At 44.4% G+C, this 21860-nt stretch overlaps 8 protein-coding genes across 8 annotated transcripts; 5 read left to right on the forward strand and 3 right to left on the reverse strand.

The window, feature by feature from the left end:
* Positions 1 to 2431: 2431 nt before the first annotated feature.
* On the forward strand, positions 2432 to 3147 carry BDW43DRAFT_105079 (RAMP4 family protein). Its single transcript, XM_032037823.1, has 3 exons — positions 2432 to 2646; positions 2704 to 2833; positions 2879 to 3147. Exons 1-3 carry the CDS (start codon positions 2644 to 2646, stop codon positions 3067 to 3069), a joined length of 324 nt encoding a protein of 107 aa, XP_031899348.1. The 5' UTR covers positions 2432 to 2643; the 3' UTR covers positions 3070 to 3147.
* A 1-nt stretch (position 3148) lies between these two features.
* Positions 3149 to 6807, reverse strand: BDW43DRAFT_105071 (putative AP-3 complex subunit delta). Its single transcript, XM_032037822.1, has 6 exons — positions 6619 to 6807; positions 6440 to 6558; positions 6184 to 6380; positions 5746 to 6129; positions 5466 to 5694; positions 3149 to 5414 (listed from the first exon to the last, which is right to left on the reverse strand). Coding segments are annotated over exons 1-6 (2973 nt in total). The 5' UTR covers positions 6621 to 6807; the 3' UTR covers positions 3149 to 3372.
* A 136-nt stretch (positions 6808 to 6943) lies between these two features.
* BDW43DRAFT_278777 (uncharacterized protein) lies at positions 6944 to 8532 on the forward strand. Its single transcript, XM_032042212.1, has 4 exons — positions 6944 to 7453; positions 7506 to 7712; positions 7768 to 7920; positions 8021 to 8532. Exons 1-4 carry the CDS (start codon positions 7061 to 7063, stop codon positions 8243 to 8245), a joined length of 978 nt encoding a protein of 325 aa, XP_031899350.1. The 5' UTR covers positions 6944 to 7060; the 3' UTR covers positions 8246 to 8532.
* Positions 8533 to 9281: 749 nt separating this feature from the next.
* BDW43DRAFT_278781 (uncharacterized protein) lies at positions 9282 to 10030 on the reverse strand. The gene has a single exon (XM_032042213.1). The coding sequence runs from the start codon at positions 9959 to 9961 to the stop codon at positions 9764 to 9766; it is 198 nt and encodes a 65-aa protein (XP_031899351.1). The 5' UTR covers positions 9962 to 10030; the 3' UTR covers positions 9282 to 9763.
* A 1083-nt stretch (positions 10031 to 11113) lies between these two features.
* BDW43DRAFT_105140 (uncharacterized protein) lies at positions 11114 to 13508 on the forward strand. Its single transcript, XM_032037824.1, has 3 exons — positions 11114 to 11367; positions 11419 to 12823; positions 12882 to 13508. The coding sequence occupies exons 1-3, from the start codon at positions 11363 to 11365 to the stop codon at positions 13284 to 13286; spliced, it is 1815 nt and encodes a 604-aa protein (XP_031899352.1). The 5' UTR covers positions 11114 to 11362; the 3' UTR covers positions 13287 to 13508.
* A 483-nt stretch (positions 13509 to 13991) lies between these two features.
* BDW43DRAFT_320039 (SacI domain and endonuclease/exonuclease/phosphatase family protein) lies at positions 13992 to 18034 on the reverse strand (the record flags this gene model as incomplete). The annotated part of the gene is made up of 7 exons (XM_032049007.1): positions 13992 to 14804; positions 14860 to 15191; positions 15242 to 15351; positions 15401 to 15700; positions 15751 to 17392; positions 17452 to 17656; positions 17707 to 18034. 7 exons carry the CDS (start codon positions 18032 to 18034, stop codon positions 14134 to 14136), a joined length of 3588 nt encoding a protein of 1195 aa, XP_031899353.1. The 3' UTR covers positions 13992 to 14133.
* A 94-nt stretch (positions 18035 to 18128) lies between these two features.
* On the forward strand, positions 18129 to 19832 carry pxr1 (telomerase inhibitor/ribosome biogenesis protein PXR1). Its single transcript, XM_032042214.1, has 3 exons — positions 18129 to 18401; positions 18465 to 19305; positions 19362 to 19832. Exons 1-3 carry the CDS (start codon positions 18379 to 18381, stop codon positions 19380 to 19382), a joined length of 885 nt encoding a protein of 294 aa, XP_031899354.1. The 5' UTR covers positions 18129 to 18378; the 3' UTR covers positions 19383 to 19832.
* A 325-nt stretch (positions 19833 to 20157) lies between these two features.
* On the forward strand, positions 20158 to 21854 carry BDW43DRAFT_278801 (diacylglycerol acyltransferase type 2A). Its single transcript, XM_032042215.1, has 2 exons — positions 20158 to 20588; positions 20653 to 21854. The coding sequence occupies exons 1-2, from the start codon at positions 20311 to 20313 to the stop codon at positions 21677 to 21679; spliced, it is 1305 nt and encodes a 434-aa protein (XP_031899355.1). The 5' UTR covers positions 20158 to 20310; the 3' UTR covers positions 21680 to 21854.
* Positions 21855 to 21860: the final 6 nt, after the last annotated feature.

Below are 21860 nucleotides of genomic sequence, written 5' to 3' on the forward strand. Positions count from 1 at the left end.
TTTTTAATATTATTTCTTATATTTTTTAGAAATATTCTAGCTAATTTTATCAAATCTCTTTTAGTTTAAAAATAATCTTTTTCTAATTATAATAAAGATTATTTTATTTATACTTACTATAGAATTATTTTAGATATTTCTAATTATAATAAGTATTACTCTATATAGTTTTTATTTTTTAAGTCTATTACACAATACTTATTACTTTAAGTATAATAATTATAAGAATTATTAATAATAAAGCTGTTAGTTAAGATTATATAGTATTAAGAAAGATAGTTATACTTATAAATTTTATTAAATATAGGTATAATAGAAAGATATAGTTAAAGAGAAAAAATCTATTTTATCTAGATAAGACTATAGCTTTATATTTTTAAGAATAAAAGCTTAAAAAAAAAGAAAGTAATATTATAGATTCTTATCTAGTATATCTTATTAAAAAAGTAGATATATAAGATAGAAAGTAATAGAATTATAGTAATAAAAGAATAGATAATAATTACCTAAAATAAGATAGAGAGAATCTCTAGATTATATAATATTTATTCTATTATTTACTTCTAAAGAAATATATAATAAAGTATACAGGACTATATATAGTAATTAAATATATTTCTAGATTTATTTCTATAGAAATCAGTCTAGCTTTAGCAATAATAGATTTAGAGTTTATAATATATTTATCAGCTAGTCTACAGTAGTTAAACCATTTAGTACTGTATTTCATGATATAATCTACAAACCCGTCCAAATTATCTAGCAGGAATAACAGTCGGGGGACAGCAGACATGGTAACAGGTATATTAACTCTGTAAAGAGAAGCTATATAATATCAGGGTGCAGGGTCGGGCAGGCAGGCTAACAGAGCTAATACACAGGCAGGCTACTGGTTAGGCTATACAGTCAGATAGGCAAGACGTAGCTTGAGAAGCTACAACAGGATCAGGATCACGCGGGAAGATAAACAGTCAGAATCACATGATGAAGCGGTGGGGGCAGGCAGAACAAGCAGTCCAGGCTGGCACCGTGACACATCTTGTTGTTGAGATATTGTGATTATAAACGTTGCCATTTTATATGGGATACATAGGTAGCCGACTCGCTTACGGGATACGTTATACCAAATCATATACCATGTCATATATTGTATTATGTAGTGGCTTATTCGGGTAAGCGCTAGTGCTGACAATATCTGATTTGTAGAGAAACATGTGTACTGGATGTTCTCTAGCGTCTTCTGATTGGTACTAGTGCTCAGTGGGGCGGGTGAGCACTCAGTGATCAGCTTAGTCCTCAAATGCCTTGGGTGGTGTTGGGTGCTTCTGATTATGGTGTCGAAAGATTGATTTCTTTAAGCTGCAGGAGCAGGATGCTGGTAAGTTCTACATAAAAAGCGGTGAAAGGGGCGGTACAGCAAAGTAGGCAGAAAGGAACGGGAGCGACAGCGAGCGGAAAGATAGTGGCGTGGAAGCGCAACAGGTGGTCATCCTTGTCCACTAATTGGCTAATCTAATCTAAGATCTGATGGAGATTTGATAACTAATCTGCAACTAACTCAAGTCCAAAGGCAACGTCTATCGAGTAACAATAAGGATTAATCACAAAGAACTAAACTGAGTATATAAATAAGTATCCTTATATATCTCTATCCTGTATAGTCTATTTGTGATGTCCGATCAATATGATGATATAGGTGCTATCTTATCTAGAATTTCAAGCGTGAGGAGAAAGAGAAGGAAGTGTTGTGGGGGAACACAAGATGTGTGAGGGGGAATAGCAAGCTTGTACAAACAGCGCAAACACCGGTGAATTCGTCACATATTCCCTTGAAGTGATATGTGATATATTATATAGTATATTATGGTCCATGGTGGTATATAGTATACCTCGTCTTGGCTTGTTTGTCATACCACGTGACATCGGTTGTACTCCATAATTGGCTTCCTTTTGGTAATCCCGGTTTTTTACCTTCTGACAATTTTAGCCAATGCCTTTCTGCCTATTGCTTCCGCTTTTCTGATAAGGCGCGCTAGACAAGTGTCTGTAAACGCAGCTAACCGGTCACGGAGCTCCAGCCCGAAGATATATTCTATGTAAAATAGCACTTTTAAATATCCTACTGTCTCAATAACTAAAAGCTGTATAAAAATAAAACTAATGTATAAAAATAATACAATGTGCTATTTTATATAGAATACAGAGATGGTCGGCTGGGTTGTGCGATCAGCTTGCTCGTGAAATATGTTAATTACTCATAGTAACTAATTATAAATCTATTTTATATGGAATACTATATAAGATTAATTTAATAATTATATTAATCTTTATATACATGTATATATATATCTAGATTAGATTAGAAAATCAAATCTATTAACTATCGTTACGGGTATCTAGAATCAGCGCTAAATTACTAGGCAGAATAGACCTGCATTTCTGATACATACTTAAAGCAACGTGGCCTCAATCTCACCTAACATACCCTTTATTAGTTACACCACCTGATAAGCTAATCTTGAGTATACGGTCAACACAACCCCAAATGATCAAGTGAATTCAAACACATACCACGTGCTCCGTTATAATATCTGTTTCTCAGCCATTCTTGTACCTCAAAGCTGTGTGAACCAGGAAAGCAAGATGGCAAGTTCCAACCATGCGCCTACCGGGCTCCTATAGATGCTAACTTGGCTTCTCTAGGCCCAGACGCCACAGCAACGGAAGGCAAATGAAAAGTACGCGAAAAGCGAAGCTGCAAAGCGTGGCAAAGGAAAGACTATAACGAAGCAGAAGCAAAACATGAAGTCTCCGGTATCTATTGGGTGGGTTGGTAGGTCCTGACATGCCTGGAATCACTGCCAACATTGTGTCTAAGGAGTCGTCAATAGTTGTTCTTGCCTTTGCTGTCTGTGGCGGGCTTGCATTCGAGGCTCTGAGAGTTGTTCCAGAGTTATGGTCGGCTGCAGTCACGATGTTCAACCGCATGCTGGCATAAATTCTTGCCAAACAGTTGCTACAGAGAAGAAACATGTAATCGCAACTCGGGTACTGGGTTACTTGATCTAGCACTTGTTTTGGTCTTCCGTCACTGCATATATTGTACGTGAATTGACTTCTCCCATTGGATCAATTGTATCATAATCAGAGACTTTGAATCGATATCCATCTACAATAATAGCAGGGCCGCTGCACGGAAAAAAATTTCGGGACATAGATAGGGGGTTTGGAATAATCCTTAACATCCTACTAAATTACCACTGTCAAATTCAAGCATAGGGTATACGCGGGAAGAATTGAGTGGCACATATGCCGGAATATGCTAGCTAATATTACTGGGCCAGTTCACAGATTCCTAGATAGATGAAAGTGTTACCCTCCAGTGTTCCTCTGCTTTTTCGCTTTTTTTTTCCTTGCTTCCGCAGGCGAAAGCAGCCCTTGTTGAGTGCCGCCCGCTGACGACTCGTCTTTGGGATGTAACAACGTAGCGTCCGGGGCTCTGTTGTGTGAAGCCTTTTTTACTTTTCTTTTCTTCTTTACCAGCGTTCCTTCCGCAGGTATGCCGTTCGGATGAACTCGTTCCGACGCTCTCTGCATTTCTAATCGCAGCTTTTCCACTTTCTGCACAGCCATAGCCATTTCCGCATCTTGACAGGCTCTCTTCGTAGAAACCGTAGGATCTGCAGAGAGATTGCTTCTAGCTTCCAACGATAGATGCTCGAGACCACTCGAGTCGACCTGTAGTAGAGATCGTTTGACTTTACTAGGCTCATAATCTAAGTTAAGATGTGGAGAATCTCCTTGCCCGATCATCTCGTCAGATGCGATCTCGTACTTTTTAGGACGTGACCTAACTTGTCGATTCCCACGAGGTACACGTGCCAAAGTGCGAGGGTTTCCCACGTCATTCACTTGGAGATCAATTATTGGAATAGAGTCAATATCCAATACACTATCGTTTGAAGCATTGAGAACCTGATGAAACGGGGTCGACGTGCCAGAGGATTCATCCTCAACGCCAATGTAGAAAGGGTCATCTCTGTTACGTTCTTTGCGCTCCTCTTTCCGCTTCAGAATGGCAATGCCGCCCTCTAAGCCATTGGTAGAATTCTGATACGATGGATTAAGCTGCAAGTCCACAGGCACAGATTCAGTGAGCTGCTTATCCAGCGCCGAGGCGTCCCTAACATGATAGAATCCTTGAGATGGCAGTTGGCCAACCGGATCCGGAAGCCCGTTAGCTCGATTATTAAAAAGCTGTGAGATATTCTTGTTAAATTCCTGTGCCAGACACAGTTGTTCTGGTAAAGGAACCTTCTTCTGAGCGTTGGCAGCGACTGGATTGAGCTCTAGCCCATGGAACAAGTTTGAAACCATAGATGACAGCAAAATTGGTGCCTGACCCGGATCCTGAGATCCAGGATGAACAGCATCTGCTGTTAAGCGCATGACCTCCAGAAATTCGATAGCTCTTTCTTGTACGTCCAAGTCAGGATGGGCAGCCAAAACATCAAGAAAGTCGATGATCCGAGCCAGAAAGAGGGATATTTCACTATTCTTCGATTTGTCACACGCTTCACCCTCAACATGAATGAGATTGGCCAAGATTTTAGGAATAGCCTGAATATAAAGGGACAATGTTCTCGCCGATAAAGACGTGTTCGACATATCTATCAATGAGTGAAGGGTCTGGCTAGGAGACGCAAGATGTTCTGCAAATTCACCTGCGACCCAAGCAAGAGGCCCTAAGATATTATTGATTCGTCTAGGGGCAGCAGAAAATAGGGCCTTATTTTTGTCAACAAAGATCAGAGACTCTGCTGCTCTGGTCGCCTCCATCCTGACGTCCCTAACACGGATAGCGATGTTACGTATCTCGGATCCGATACGGAAAGCAACACAATCCCTGTAATTCTCCAAATCCTGGCGTGGGTCGCATTGAATAGGGCGCTGTTCAATGGTTGGGGGAAGCAGCTTAATTAATTGCACTAGAACATCAACATACCACTCGAAGTCAGGCATCTCCGAATAATTATTGTAAGAGCATATATCTAGTATTCGGTGCATGACTTCAACGCTATAGTCATCCGGCAAAGCAATCGATTGTCTGTGAGGGTATGGGCCTTCTGGCAATGCATAATCCTCTATGTCAGTGCGCATACCCGCTTCAGAACTCTCGGCTTTGAAAATATCGTTCGTGGCTTGATGGGCATTAAAGAGTTGGCCAACGAGCCTGTTTACTACTAGCTGAAGCGTGTCGCTAGTCACCATCCGAGCCACGAGGTCAAGGGCTCGCAGCCGTATAGAAATGTCTGGATCATCCAAACAGTTCATGATGACGTCCTGATGAGTTGACACTAAGACAGGGTGGGAGATCACAATTCTATTAAAGGCAAGGAGGGCAACATATTTTACTATAGTCTTATGTCAGGCTCACTGTCATATCCTAACTTGAAAGAACTTACAGTTGGGATCGGATTCCGTGACAACCATGCCTCGGAGTTTCTCCACACAGAGACTCGCGATCTCGTTCTTTTCATCAAGTCCACCATCGCCGTCAAGGATACCACCCTGAATAATGCCGTTGATACATTCATAGAGTAGTGACATTGCAGTTGTTGTTTGGATTATGCTCATCAAGGGTCGAAGAAGCTTTCGGATCAAACGTGGTTCTACAGGTGTTAATGTAGCAAACTGGGCTTGTTAGGACGATATTTCTAGCATCCAGGGTAAGGAGAAACATACCAGCTTAATTATTTTTATAGCCATCCAATTGTTCCCTCCATCCACTAATAAGTCGAAGAATCTTGGGGCTAGCGGCAAGAAATCATGCGGCCTCCTCCACCCCAGTTCACACACAACGTTGATTACTGCCGTTGTGACGCTGCTGTCCTCTTCATCATCCATAAGGCGATCCTTGATTTTGGGCCACCCCAACTTCAGCGCTTCAGGATAAACCAAGGCAAGTCTGTAGAGACAAACGACAGCCTTCTTACGAGCCACAGCATGTGAGTGAGAAAGGCGGGACAGAACATCTGGAAGCAAAGACATGGCAAGTGAAGGTGTGATGATGTTTGGCAATGTTATCAAAGGTAGAGACATGTTAGGGATACTGGGCGACACTAAATCCTATGAATGAATTAGACACTGGAAATGATACGTATCCATTTTTCATTCAAGTACCTTTTTTAGTAGATTTGTAGCCAGCATCAAGACCTCGGTATCTGGCCTAAAGCTCTGTACTGCCGCAAGGTAGCCAGCTCTTTTCTGCAGATATTTGGTAGATGACATGACTTCCAGTACATGGAAAGAAGCCCAGGACATGTCATACCCAAACATCTCCAAGTAGATCAATTTCAACAAAGCCGTAGCTTTCTTATCTAGAATGGTTTAGCCATAGAGCTGGTTGAGGTAGAGTTGAGGACTGACATGCACATACCCATATCCTGCGACTTGATCTCGACCTTACATTCACGAAGACTGTCCTGTATATAGTCCTCCTCTGCCCCCTTGTGATTCCGCAGACCTTTGATAAGGTCGTAGAGAGACTTTTCAAACCTGCATTGTCTATTGGTTAGCGACATCTTCAAAGAAAAACTAAAATGGCGAGGCACGGACATTATGGCTGGCTCTCGGACACATTAGAACATTGACAGTGATTATTGATATTGTATTTAAAAGTGACGTTTCAAATCTGTCAGTACACTTCGCCTGCAGTTCAACAACAAATCAATCACATATAGATTAAAGTCAGCGTAATATCCAGTGCAGCGTTGTTGTGAAAATAATCAATGAATTGGGTTAAGATCTATCTGCTGCTTCATGTGGAGGGGGATAAGTGCATGACATCTTTCTATCAATTTGGTCACGGGAACAGTTATCAAAGATAACTAACCGCAGTAGGTACAGGGTCCATGAGGTCACAGCATTACCCCTGGCTGTAAGATACTACGATCTCAGATCAACGTCCTCCATGCCCCTATTCCAAAAAGTGTCTTCAGTGTTCCGGGATCGTTCTGCTTATAATAACACACGAACTAGTGCTCTCGCTTTCTTTTGAATGTGCACTATAATGGACCGTACTACCGCCGAACACCATGCCATTCAGAGCTCAAATCTGATTACTACTCTTCGCTTCTCCCAGCAGGCGCCGATGATCCTTGAACGGCAATTGACTTCAGATAAAAACCTTATCTCTTCAGTAATTGCTAATCAAGAGGAACCAGGAAAGTATGGCATCCTAGAGCAATTGTTCTTCTCTTGCCTGCAAACAGGCGATGATAAATCTGCTCTACTATGCCTTGAACAATTGACTCGTCGTTTCGGCTCTTCAGATGAGAAAGTTATGGGGCTGCGTGGTCTGTATGAGGAGGCAATCGCCAAGAATCAGTCCGACCTGGAGGATTGCCTGCGTAAATATGATCTTGCACTATCAGAGAACCCACTTAACTTGGTTCGTCATGATGTTTTTCGCGGTAGACCTATTGCTGACTAGTTTTTCGTAGCCAATTTTGAAGCGCCGTATCGCTCTTTTGCGTTCAATTTCGAGGCCTGCGGATGCTATATCAAGCTTGGTACAGCTTCTAAAGGCTATACCTACCGACGCAGAGGCCTGGTGTGAGCTTGCAGATTTATACCAATCCCAGGGAATGAGCTCTCAGGCAATATTCAGTCTTGAGGAGGCTCTGTTAATAGCGCCTAATGCCTGGAATGTATGCGCTACTGCTACTTTACTTGATCTCAAAATTGGTTTAACCTCTACACCAGATCCACGCTCGCCTCGGGGAAGTTTTATATATATGCGCTAGCGCTGCGGAGGCAGGGGCTGTCTCTGAGTATCTACAAAAATCTATCCAGTATTTTTGTAGAAGCGTCGAACTTTGTGACGATTACCTGAGAGGGTTTTATGGCCTAGCATTGGTAAGTCCCTATTGGTTGCATGGGTATTTTTTCATACTTACCGCTACTCTTGTTTCGTCGTTTCTTCCATGCTGATTAATATTGACACCTGACCTTCCAGGCCACTTCGCTCCAACTTAGGTCAATGACTCTTTCGCGGGACTCATCGACGTCAACCAAAGACTTCTTATCCGCAGAAAAGGTCAAGAAGTTAAATGTTCTCGCCGAAAGAAAACTTGAGGCTATTGTAAATCAGCGGTCTGCAAACCATCAACTTTGGGATCATGCGCAGGGCGAGCTCATTGCAACCAAAGAACTTCTTGACCGCATTAATGAGTCACCTTAAGACCTAGAGTACATTAAGTTGCCTCGTATAGGTAGACGGAGGTGTGGCTCTAATTTCAGTCACCTTTATTAATATATTAGTTGGGGCAGGTTTTTAGAGAGTTAGAAAAAGTGCCTTCCATAGTACCACAATAGTACAGAGGTGTGCACCAAATGTTCTTGCGCGGCGCTAGAAATATAGGACCCACCATTCGGTATGCGGCCTGACAGTGGCCCTAGTAATTATATTGCACCGAGTCAAATGGCAATTCTGATCGACTTGAAAAATGCAGAAAAATTGAAGGTATTCCAGCTTATTCAAATATCTAGATATCTTAACTATTCTAGCCCTGTTCGGGCGTTGGAGATAATATTGCATGCGCCAAAAGCTGACCTTTTAAGTGTTTGCCCTGCCAACTGCGGGTTTCTTTACCTGTTCGACCTTCCTTATATTCATTGCTTCCCTGCAGTTCTATTGCTTCCGTTATACGGCGTATCAGGTGTTCAATCCACTGCTGAATTCGCTCCTGAGGGAGCTTTTTCCAGGCCTTATACCAAGCATTTCACCAGTCCTTTTGTCTCGGGGGGCGCCTCGGGAGGTTGTACAGCATTTTAGGAAGAGCCAACATGGCTCAATAGCGTTGAGATCGGGCGAATTTGCAGGCCAATTTAGAAGACGTTGAACTGTATGAAAATAATATCCTCGCTGCTGACTATGGTATATATGGGCCGGTGCCTTGTCTTCCAAAACTATAGTAGTTGGCCGTTCCTTTTGGCATTCTAATGCAAACGGTATAAGCTTAGGCAGCAGAACATCCTATAGAAAAAATAACAGTATTAGTAGAAGCTTCAAAATTTAGTGAAATACTTGCCTTTTGATACCTCCACCAATCTATACCTTCTTTCTTAGATTTTCGAATATATTTGCCATTTTTCTCGTTCCAACGCTATGTAGGCTTACGCCCAGGCTTATTATATAGTTATACACGGCTCTCCTGGGTGTTAAGGTCCCATTCTTCCTTACAGATAGGCTCAAATTTTTAATATAAGACTTTAATCTCTCTTTCTGCTTCCTTCTTTTGTTAAGAGATTTCTGGCCGCCATATATGTATAGGCCTTCTTATTATATGAAAAACACGCCCAAACCATGAAATCAGATGTTCCTTCCAACAGCTGTGTGTATACGTTGCATCATATCGTGGTGTGGTACGCCAAACTCTTAGAACTCCACGGCAATGTCCAAGAACCACAGAGGTTTCATCAGTCCATATAAAATTTTTTCCAATCGTCCAGGGTCCAGTGTTCGTGATCTAGGCAGAACTTCAGGTGTTTGGCCTTGCAGCGTCAGTAAGTCCAGGTTTCCAAGAGGGCTTTGCAATAACAAATCCATAACACTTCAATATGCGCAATATAGAGGAATGAGATATACTAGCTTCATAAGCTAAGATCTCTAAAGATCTCTCTCTACCGGCTCAATCCTTAGTAACTGATTAAATCATGGCGTTTCAATCTGTTCAGTGATCTCCTTAGGCCGACCAGATCATTTGGCGTCTTCCACAAATTCAATTTTGATCCTTATATCCTGGGTAGAGTCGAATCCTCCGGCCTTTGCACGTTTGTAGATTTCTTGGATAGTTCGCTGGGAAAGTCCTAAAGATGCAGCAATCTCTGTAGTAGAGATCCCCCAGGCCGCGAGAGACACAGCTTGAATCCTTATTTCAACCTGGTGGAATCCCATAGCTCCTGTGGTCCTAGGCAGGCAGTCCGATAGGCAGTCTAGTATGTAGGCAGGTAGGAACTAAAAACCTAAAAAAAGTAATATAGCTCAAAATGATGACATACAAAAAGTTATGTTTTGATTAAATAACATGCTCGGAGACGCGTCTCCTAGTAAATTACTAGGACTGCTGTCAGGCCGCATACCGAATGGTGGGTCCTATATTACTAGCGCCGCGCAAGAACTTTTGGTGCACACCTCCGTACCTAGATGGTGATACTGCAGATGAGAGAAAAGCTGTTGATTCACTGTCTAGACAGATCGACAATATAGCTCTACATCCTAGTACTGCGATTGTAGGATCTTTAAACTAGGTATTTGGGGCTAATGTACGAAGTAGGATCAAAGACTCTATTCAATATATTTTATCATCTCGGAGGGGTCATGCATAAGTACATACAACATAAATACAGTACCTCCCGTACTGGTTATTTCCCGCGTTTTTCGTATATAGTGAAAGGTTCTGCTAGAATGCTTCATACGTACAGAGTATGTATTGTACACGTACCGACTAAAGATTTTTCAATCAAATATTAGATATCAATTCTATTATAGACTAGATAAGGTTCTATACACTAAAAGCAGTAACATGCCATTCCACTCATGCCCCATACCCATGAGGTCAATCAGAGCTTTTGTCTTCAGCGCCATTTCAGAGACAATGTATTGTACCTGCTTCAGCGGTGGCCTGATTGTGGTTTCTCGACCCGAAGGTTGAACGGTGATTGGGCACTTGGGCAGCATATGCAGGTCTGCGAGGGTTGCCAACTCAGTGCCTAATGATATCGATCTGAATCATTTCCCTATGGCATGCCCAACGATCAACTTATCTGATCAGGCAGTTGACCAAATTAGTTAGGTCAAGTTCTTCGACTTTCTCGTCTGGTATGTTTCTTGAATCTTCGCTCCAACCCCTCCTCACACATCAATCACTGAGGGCTATTTGTCTTGGCTCTTCCCACCAAAAGAATTTCTGGCAACTCTTCCCTTTCGCTGGAGTCAATTCGCGCCCGACTTCCTATCCTGGACCACATGCACGGGCTTTCATCTAAGTTTCAAATTTCATCTATCTCTAAGAACACTGTCTTGTGCAGCCCTTGAAAGATGCCCACTATCTCCATCGCACAGAACTTCATGTGCTAGCGAAATCACCTATACGCAATTACAAGGTCTGCAAACCGTCACAAACATATTTACGAAGGTACATGGGGGAGCATCCCGCTCCTCCACGTAATCCGTGCTGTACCTCTACAAAGTGGGAAGTCACTTTCAAGATTAAACCTGACGATAGTTTGGTATTTCTTTGATTGTTTCACGGGAGCAGTAAGAACACCACCTAAAGGTCTTGTTTAGTTACTCCCTATGGCGTACGTCTTACATGGTACATCCCCATAGCGTTTGGTACTAACTTCTGTTAGGTTCAATATAACAATTGGTCCCAGTCCTCATGGTTCGGATCATTCCTCGCTATCTGACGAAGAAGACTCCTCGGGTGTGCAGGTCTCTCCACCTTCTGACTCAGGAAGCCATGATTATCAGGACCCTTATGATGAATGGGCGCACTTGCCATATCCAGACGAACTAAAGCCATCTGATTCCGCGTCTCGACCTAGGACATCGCATCGTACACGCAGCCGTCACCCGGTCCACGGATCGTCCTCGGCCCGTCGCCACCCAGGTAGACGTCACGTTGTGCAGGAACGGGAACATTTTACTCGTCGCTCTCGCCGTCAGCCATCTCCCGAGTCCCCAGAGAGCATGGATTCGGGAGATGAATATGGCAGCCCTTATGGTCGAGTATCCCATGAGAAGAGGGTTTGGCCTCCCGTGGCTCAGGGCCCAGCCTATGCTCGCAGCTCCTCTCCGGTGCCTTCATATGTTTATCCCAACACTACTACACCTCATGGGGCTTTTGCGCACCAGAATGGTCATCATACTCCGTCAGACCAGCTTATAAGGCTGGGCCCCCACGGTCACCCCGCTCAGCCAACCCCTTATGGCCATGCAGGCTATGCTTATAATCCCCAACTGCAACAAACTCATGGCTCCTCTATGCCGCCCTTTTTCGTTCACGACCATCATTTGGGGCACCTTCCGCACCATCCGCCGCCTTCCAACACTCGGAGCGATGGGCATAACCCATCTCAACACCCAATGGCGCAATCTCTCTCATCTCATGGCCCCTCTCCCTATGGGGGTCCTCCACTGGGACCCCACGACTTGATTCCGTATGGACCGGGGGGTTATTATTCATTTAGGGAGCCATATGGTATGCTCCCTGGCATGATCCATCCGTCCTATTTCAATCCATACCCCCGCGTACCGTCTCCAAGTCAGGTTGAATCAATTGGCTCCTCACCCCCGCCACCTACGGATACATCAAAGGACGAGGCAATAGCAAGGCTGGAGAGATTGATCCTGGAGGAAAGAACAGAGCGTGAAGCGAGGGAGCGACGAGAAGCGGCACGGCAAGCGGCATTGGAGCAAGAAGCTGCTGAGCAAGTTGCAAGAGAAGAGCGTGCCGCTCATGAGATGAGGATCGCAGAGGAAGCGGCTGCTCGTGCTAAAGCAGAGGCAGAACAAAGAGCTTCTGAAGAAGCAGCGAAGGCAAAGAAAGAGGCGGAAGAAGCTGCAGCGGCAGCGGCAGCAGAGGCGGCAGCGGCAGCCACTGAAGCTGCCAATGCAGCGGCGGCAGAAGCTATTGCTGCAGCGAGGGCTGCCGCATCTGATAAACCTCTCCCAGAGAAGAAGAAACCCATAAAGTTCAAGGATGCAGTCGGGCGGAAGTTTAGCTTTCCCTTTGATTTGTGTTGTACTTGGCAGGTAGGTCTTTCTTCCGACCCACTGATTAAGCCTATTTCTGACTGTTTATTAACTCTAGGGCATGGAAGAACTCATCCGGCAGGCTTTTCTCCACATAGAAGTAATTGGGCCCCATGTCGCCGAGGGACATTACGATTTGATAGGCCCCAATGGGGATATCATACTTCCTCAAGTTTGGGAAACTGTGATCGAACCTGATTGGACAATTACTATGCATATGTGGCCTATACCAGAGAAGTCGAAGACCCCTGAACCCGCTCCACCTCCGGAGCCCCCTATCCCAGAAGCTGCTACTACCCCTGAAGCTTCGACAGCACCGGATGTGGTTGTCGCCGTTCCTAGCGAGGAGCCAAAAAAGAAATCTGAGTCAACAGGTGCGTCTTATGCCCGTCATCTCATCAGCAGTTCTTCGAGTCCACTTGCATTCGCCCATCCCATACATCGAACTGACTTGGTTCTCTAGGAACAAAAAAGCCACGAGCAAGGGCTCCTGATCCTGGTGCATTTGCCATGTGGATGGTAGGTGGTAACCGCAGGCTGAACAAGGCTTTAAAAGCGGGAAAAAAGCTTAGAGTAGTCCTGCAGCACGGATTTTCTTGTCGTGTCATGCGGATATGATCTCTTAATCTTTTAGTTGCCTTCAGACTGCGCATTGTGAGGAGTATTGGCCCGCACCTTGCAGGGTTCTCTTTAGCTAGGCCTAGAGCCTAGATCGCAGTGGAGCGGAAAAGCGAAGCACGTCGGAGCATTTCTTGTTTTTCCGCACACTCAACTTTTCAAAGTAGTCTTGGGCGAATTCTAGAAGTTTCAATTTGATCTATCCTAGGCTGCTCTAGGGGGAGCATGGCTTTTCTCTCGCATAGCCGAGATGTTTCTCATGCTCCAGGGTGGGATTATACGTGGATGTTACTTCTCATCTTTTTGCTTGTGTCTCTTTCCCCTTTTCCTTTTTGGTAGCTGGAATTTAGGAGCAGGGAAGGTATCTGTGGTTACCAAAAAGTTATGGCATGGTTTCATCGTGTTTTGAACATTGTGGGTGTCGTGGCGTGCTAATATACCCATAGAGCGTTGATTAACATCTCTTACTACTTTCATGTATGCATATCTCTTTATGTTTTGGTTTCAAGGTGGGTGTTCGTAAGTAACAGGCAACACAAGCCAAGTGATTCATCTTATGCTACCAACACCTTGCAAAACATAACTATGATCTTGCATTCTACATTACGTATTACGTACAACCTGACTGAGGCTTATGCTTTTTAACTTCTTCATTCTACCGGGCCCGAGGCGATGTGACCTGCACGATAACATCATTGGGGAGTAAGGGGCTTCCAATTGATTATATCTTCCACAGTTCCGTCGAGAAGGCCGTTGTTTTCATACGTAGACTTCAGACGTGATCCTGCTGGTGGGTTGGCATGGAGATTTCTCTCAACTTCATGCTCCTGTCTGCCGAGGTAAAACTTATCAGTATCTGTCGAACTCTTGGTCGAAATACATGGTGTACTGATTGTGTGAGCCTTGCTTTCAAGATTCTGTACCATGGGGCCGAATCCAATGAAGATAGGGTTGTTCGTGGTAGCAACGGTTTGTGGCATGTCTATAACTGGGCAGGCCCCAGTAGGGCATTGCCTTGAACTGAGGGAAACCGGCTTTCGGGGTATTGGCGGTGCTGCTTTCCCATCACCCAAAGGTCTGGTATACGTATTAGTAGAGCCGAGATGACCTGATATGCCCAAAGAACTCGATGGTTGGGGCCTTGTGTTCCAGCCAACTGATTGATGCTGGGCTTTAATTCTTGGGGGAATTTGGGGCTTTGGTGGAAGAGGATCCCGAGTCGGAATACTGTTTTGTCTCTCGGTGGGATTATCTGTGTTAATCCAATATGTATCGTTGCTGGAAGAGAAAGGATTGGGACTGTGATGGATATTAAGACTACACCAATCCTCAGGAGGTCTCAGAGCTGATTTTACAAGCGCCCCTTTGATATTGTTGATCAGAACGAGTAAAGCAAATGGAGAGCAACCACGACGTACCATTTTCTAACCACCACTTATGATGATCGGAACTAGCTGGTGGTAGACCAGGGGCAATAGGCGTTGGTAGCATAGGCTCCTCACTTTCCAGACTTACTCTTCCTATTTTACTTGAGAGCATATTGTATGGGTTATCTCGTCTCTCTTTGTAGAGTGTACGCCTGAGTTTACTCTTTATGCCTTCATCAACAACGTTGATAATGCAAGAGAAAGTGGCCCAAACGGGACGATGGTCCGAGAATCGTAGGTTTGCAGTACTATAGTTCGTCTGGCGAAGACAAGACCCTCGCCAAAGTATTCTATCGCACCAAGCAGGTATACGTGCTTTCTCCCTGCAGCCAGTTAACCTGTTTCCTCGCGTTATAATTGGTGTTGGTCTTACGAGGTATCATATGTATCGCTGTCAATGTCATATTTGTATGTTGGGGGAAACGTAATGAGCCCTTCAGTATAAAACGCAAATGCCTTCCCTGCTAGCATTTGTAGGTTTAACTGAAACATGTTAATAGACGAAGATTCCCTGGTTAAATGATTAAAATACCTGGTCATTATCGTAAAGCTTTTGATAGTCTTTCTGCGCAACAAGCTCCTTGACAAACTGATTACCGAGGCCAATCCGATAATTGAAATCTCCAAGCCATACAATGGCATCATGGTCTTCAATTGATCTATTCCTCTGAAATCGGAGTCCGTGATATATGGTATCATAGTCTCTATTTCTCTCATCGTAGTTTGCGAATCCTGCGGCAAGATGGGCCGTAACAAAACAGATCCGTGTGTTGGAGTACTCAAAGCGTATGGCACAGCCACCTTTGTTACCCGCTATTCCGGAAAGACCTGTCTATAGATCATAGTCAGACATGGATTGATGGAGAACACGCAGGGACTTACTTTCTTGACACTTCCCTCGACATTCTTGACGTCCTTCAGTGCATCTTCCCTAATATATACCAAAAGTGCAGCGCCAACCAACTGACCACTGCGTAGAAGGATATAATCCGCAGTCCCTCTTAGCCTTGCACGCTTGTTTAAACAGTTCCTAACAGCAAGCTCCCATGCCTTACGAGTTGTAGGATCCGTCGACATTATCTGCTGTGGGCTTAATGAGACAATTTCCTGGAAGCCGACAGCAAAGATAGTCGGGTCTTCAGTTTGAGTATCAAGTCCTGCTAACAACCATGGCGTTAGGTCAACATCTGGCTCACGGTGTCTCCCATTGATATTGAACGTCCCAGTCCAAATTTTGATAGACCTTGTAGAGGAATATTCTGACGCTCGTCGATTCAACTCATCGGAGACTAGATCGTTGATTGGGTCATAAAGGTGCACCGGTAATTGATTCGTCAGCCTTCCTAATAGAAGGTCTATTGTTTTCTGGCGAGCTTTGTCGGAAAAATTGTTGACATAGAGCCGTGTTGCGGTTTTCCGTGCATCTGCCAGCGCGCCGGCAATGGACATTTTTCCATGTCGCGTAAACGAGCTTTTTAAAGCGCCTGTACCCGCGTAGATTTTTGACAAAGCATCCCCATTATCAGCCCAGAGGGTTGAATGCCTTAGCTGGGTTTCTGAGGCAAATCTTCCATTTTGCTGCAGTATAAAAGCTTCAAGGGCCATGGAACTGATGATGGTTTGTACGAGGTTAGTCCTGTCGAGGCAATCCAAACAATTTGTCCGGAACACGCCTTCCTGTTGAAGAACAACAGAAGCACTTCTCGGTTCACGTTCATTCTCACCCCGAGTTGCTATACCAATATCTTCAGACACAAAGTAGGCAAATCCATCCAAAGAATGGGATATTTCGCTCTTGATTTGGTTACTAGCTGCATAACCCAATGGACCTCGGGTCTCCGCGTGGAAATCAAATTCAGTCGTTCGTAAAAGTGCATGATCGGATAGGATACCAGATCCAGCTTTTTGGCTAAGAGAGCTGTTCCTAATCTGGTTGGAAAACTCTGCCGACAGCTCAGCCTCCCCGGGTTTGAGCTTACTTAAGAGGTTAACCACATGAATTGCACCATACTCAAATTCAAGACTCTCAAAATGGTTGTTGAAAGCGTGCTGGGTCGCCTCGCTAGATCGAGTTATCTCGATTTTCTGTTGCCCAGGGAGAAATCCAGTAGCTTGCTCCCAGAAAATAGGCACGGAACCACGTATTTGAACGTAGGAGAACGTTATATTAGGCGGGATCCAAAGAATTGTCTCTGTTTCAACAAAATTGGCAACATGGCCATCATCATCAATGCCTCGAGTATTGAACCTTGTGCCTGCGCGTCGAGAAGACTGTCGAGAGATGATGGTTAATGAGGAAGGGAGATTCGTTCGCAGCTGGGGCAAGATGGAAACTGAAGCAGGAATCATCAATGTGCCAGAAAACCCTCGTATAACACACGTCAGAACCTGGGAAGAATCGAGACGTAGCTTCTCAATAGGTGATAGGTGGCTTCTGAAAAGAAGAAGTGGATGAATCATGTACGAATTCCAGAGCATATCCTCATCTAGAGATTCGATATCGAAAGCTGCCGACTTGTCCGAACTAGCGTCACATCAGCTGGGGCTGGTCACTCAGTCAACCGGTACCCTGTATCGACTAACCGGTCCTGTAGTCGATCGGTAAGGTTGAAATCAAGGCTATAATAAAAGCTCCCATCACCAAGAAGCTTTTTCAGAGCCAAGAAAGGATTATCGCCAGCTATATCTTTATTCTCAAAGCTAGGTCCACGGTTAAACTCTTCAGCTGCAAAGGAAGATTCGGACTCGTAATCAAGTCCATTTTCATAATCAGAATGATTGAGGCAAACTAAAGTCGTTAGCTTTAGTTGGTCGGAGTAGGTGAGAATGAAATTGTACAGAAGTCAACGTTGTCGATTCTTGAAACAGTTTCCCCGGGCCTAACCGCTGCGGCCCTTGAGGAAGCAGTGACGACGCAGATGAAAACTTCCTCGCCCAAGGCAATTAATCCGAGGATCCCATATCCATCACCCAAGGCTCGGTAGCCTTTTAAGTCGACAGATTGTAAACTCGCAAACTCAACAAAACAGCGTGGCGGGCCACTACTGCATAATTTATTGATCCCTGACTCTGTTGAGCTGTGTTTAAAGATCAAGGCGAAGTCAGTCGTGGTTATAGCAAGAGTGCGGTGAGGACTTTCCCGAGAGAACACCCGAAAACTAGGCATTTTCTTTCTCTAATCCATCTGGCGCATTCACTGATAATTTAGGTACAGTATCAAATCATGACGCGCCAAAATCCACACTTCCGTGGACATTGATATGATACTCCGTACTATGAACCAAATCATGCTCCTCCACTGATTAGGAGTGGAGCCACCAAAACTAGCAGGCGGTCAACAAGATTTGTTATCAGGGCTTAATTTTTTCTCCATTATATGAACCCTTGGTGCCAGTCACTAATCATTTCGCTGCTGTGCTTTTCTTATCCCTCCTTCCTTTATTTATCATTTTCTTTGAGTGCTTTGGAAATAGAGGTTCAATATTTGTGCCATTATATTCACCACTGCAAATGGGCTTAGCAGCACCTCGCAAGTAGGTGAAACCAATACTCGCCAAAGGCTTAAATATCTGAGTGCTGATCTCGTTGGCTTTAAGGAAGACAAAGATTTCCCATGACCCAAATAATACGAATTGGTCCCGATCAACTAGCGGCTATGGGCACAAAATTATGAGTTCTCAGGGATGGACTCCCGGCAGTTTTCTAGGTGCACGCAATGCTGCTCATGCGGATATGTTCACTGCTGCGAGTGCATCTCATATCAGGGTTGTTGTGAAGGACGATACGCTTGGACTTGGAGCACGCTCAAAGCGTGACCCTTTAGATGAGCCTACTGGTCTCGATGCTTTCAAAGGGTTATTAGGTCGACTGAATGGAAAATCTGATGCGGATTTGGCAGCCGAGCAAAAACAGCGCGAAGATGCGAAGCTAGCCCGATACACTGCGACAAAATGGCATACTGTCAGGTTCATCAGCGGTGGTTTGTTGTCTCAGGAGAAGTCTGATTCTCTTTCTCCTCGGGAGGAAACTCAAGTTCAACATGACCCACACTACAATCAGGGCGGCCTCAACGTACAGAGAAACGATCAAGACACAGGCTCTACTGCTATGGATAATCTACTCAAATCAGCCAAAGAGGAATGTATCCCATCTATCCAAAATTTGGAAGCCGCCAAGTCGGAAAAGCAGCGACAGAAGAAGGATAGGCAGGGGAAGAAGCATAAGAAGAAAAGGAAGCATATGGAAGAGTCTAGCACAACGGACTCTAAATGCTTAGATAGAACGATATTGGAAACTGGCTCAAAAGTCACTATCAACGAACCCTCAGTTGCCGAGGCGTTATCAAAAGAACGCCGTCCAATGGGGAGACATGTCTTCAGGAGTCGACACATTGCACAAAAAAAGAAGGCTCTCATGGACGACAAATCCCTCAACGAGGTAATCATAGCACACTCACTACCGTTAATTCGAGATCCCGAAGCTAACTGGCACAGATATTCATGGTCAAGTCATAGACTTGAATTTCACTGGATGTTTCTTTCACGTTGGCTGCATGGTATTGTCGAATCTAGCATCACAGCATATAGTGCTTGTCGAATAGCGCTACTGTACGGTCTCATGCAGGAAAATACACCGACTTCCTGCATCCACTATTAGCGGGGGCAACTGCATGTCACGACGCTCCTTAATCAGGTGCCTTTCCCTTTCTTCTGAAAGACCGTTCTATAGACGTGTGACGGAGAACATCTTATATTAACTTTAGTACTGCCCTAGCTTGAGTTTTTATGCATATATGAGTCTTCATCTTGGTTAGAATAGAATAGCGTGATATGTTGTTCATGATTTGTCAACCCAATGAATTGCAATACGAGTATCTCCTAGTAAAATTTCTAGTGATCATCTTGGCTAGGCTGACATATCCTAAAATAGCATAATCATGGTGAAAGGACTTGGGGAAATCTTAGGTATGTACATATATAATAGATATGTACATCAATGCCAATTACGAGGTCTATACGGCGTATGCAAATGACCGCCCACATCCCTCGATCTAATCAAGAACGTGTGGATCTATGGCAAAGATTAAAAATACTCTTCCACTAGCGCGTACGTGCCAACCTACAAATTCCGCCTTCTGGTAAATAGGTTAGGCGGGAGCACCCGTTCGTTAGAAATCTTCCTCGTAAGGATATGTACTACGTGCTCCGTATCTGTACAGTACAAGCATTGTAAATTTTCACGTGAAAGTTCAAAAGTATTTAAATATTAAACCTAAACCCACTCATTGAACATGGATCAATACTTTTCCATAGGGCAACGGCAACTATACTTAGGTCCCAGTCATCCTATGCATAACTACACTGTTACTTAATCTTTATACTAATCTTGGCTCAAGATTTCTGCAATCGACCACTGAATCCTGCACATGCCTTCGGACCTGAAATGGAGGCGAATACTGACGTAACCCATCAAACCCGAGTGACTTCGGGGATTCAACATAGCGATAATGAACGGTGCCAGAATTTAAGTGGACCCAATCAGTGTCAGGGCGGCAATTCCAGTTATGGCTCTTTGGGCAAAATGGCTAGTGCTACTGTAGAAAACGGTTTCCATACGCTGCAGAGCGAACTGGAGTCAGTATCTTCCCACAATCGCAGATCGTCCACAGTAGCTGGAAGTTCGAGTGCCCCGATTGAACCTGGAAAAGTTAAGAAAATGGGGTAAGGGAATCCAGGAGTCCATTTTCTGCTGTAGGGGGTCGAAGGAGGCTAACTGTAGGTTTAGTATTCACTGGGCACCGCTAAATATTGGTCTGGAACGTCGCCTGCAAACATTCGTGGTTTTGTGCCATACTTTGACCATCGCCATTTTTCTCACGGGCTTCTTCTTCACATGTGCTATCCCCCTATCTTGGCCTGTTCTCTTGCCTTACCTAATATATATATCACTCTTCTCGACGTCTGCTACGTCAGGCACGTTAAGTGGCCGGAGCAACTACTTGCGGTCTCTTCGCATCTGGTCAATTTATGCATCCTATTTCCCGGCTCGCTTACATCGGTCTGAACCTCTTTTGCCGACACGGAAATATATCTTTGGATACCATCCCCATGGAATTATCTCACATGGTGCTTTTGCGGCATTTGCGACCGAGGCACTCGGCTTCTCTAAGCTTTTCCCAGGAATCACCAATACTTTGCTTACCCTCGATTCGAACTTTCGCATTCCTTTTTACCGAGAGTATGCTCTTGCTATGGGTGTTGCTAGCGTCTCACGTGAATCATGCGAGAACCTTCTTACTAAAGGTGGTGCGGACGGCGAAGGCATGGGGCGTGCCATCACTATTGTCATCGGTGGTGCCCGCGAATCCCTCGATGCCTTACCGAACACACTGCGCCTTGTGCTCAAAAGGCGTAAGGGGTTCATAAAGCTTGCCATCCGCACTGGTGCCGATCTTGTCCCTGTGCTAGCCTTCGGCGAGAATGATCTTTATGAACAAGTGCGTTCAGACCAGCATCCCCTCATACACAAATTTCAAATGCTCATAAAACATACCATGGGCTTCACAATCCCATTGTTCCACGCTCGTGGGGTCTTTAACTATGATGTGGGCTTGATGCCATACCGTCGCGCGTTGAACATTGTTGTTGGTTGTCCTATACAAGTTGTTCAGCAACAAGATAGAGATAAGATTGACGACGATTACGTTAATTACCTGCATGCTAAGTATATGCAGGAGCTTGAAAGATTGTGGGAGCAATGGAAGGATATTTATGCCAAGGACAGAACGTCAGAACTTGAAATCGTTGCGTGATATAATTGCCATTTACCGAATAACCTAACCTTGTCGCACATTTATGCGAATACCATACCTTTTGCTGCAATAGATCATATAGAAGAAAGGGTTTGTTAACGTCATCTGTCGAACATGTGACCCCTCAAAGTCGAGAAATTTTCTAGTCCCCAATCAAGGTCCTGCTAAGCTGCACATTCGT

The sequence above is a fragment of the Aspergillus alliaceus genome, assembly GCF_009176365.1.
Source record: "Aspergillus alliaceus strain CBS 536.65 unplaced genomic scaffold BDW43scaffold_27, whole genome shotgun sequence".
In the NCBI taxonomy this organism is placed as follows: domain Eukaryota; kingdom Fungi; phylum Ascomycota; class Eurotiomycetes; order Eurotiales; family Aspergillaceae; genus Aspergillus; species Aspergillus alliaceus.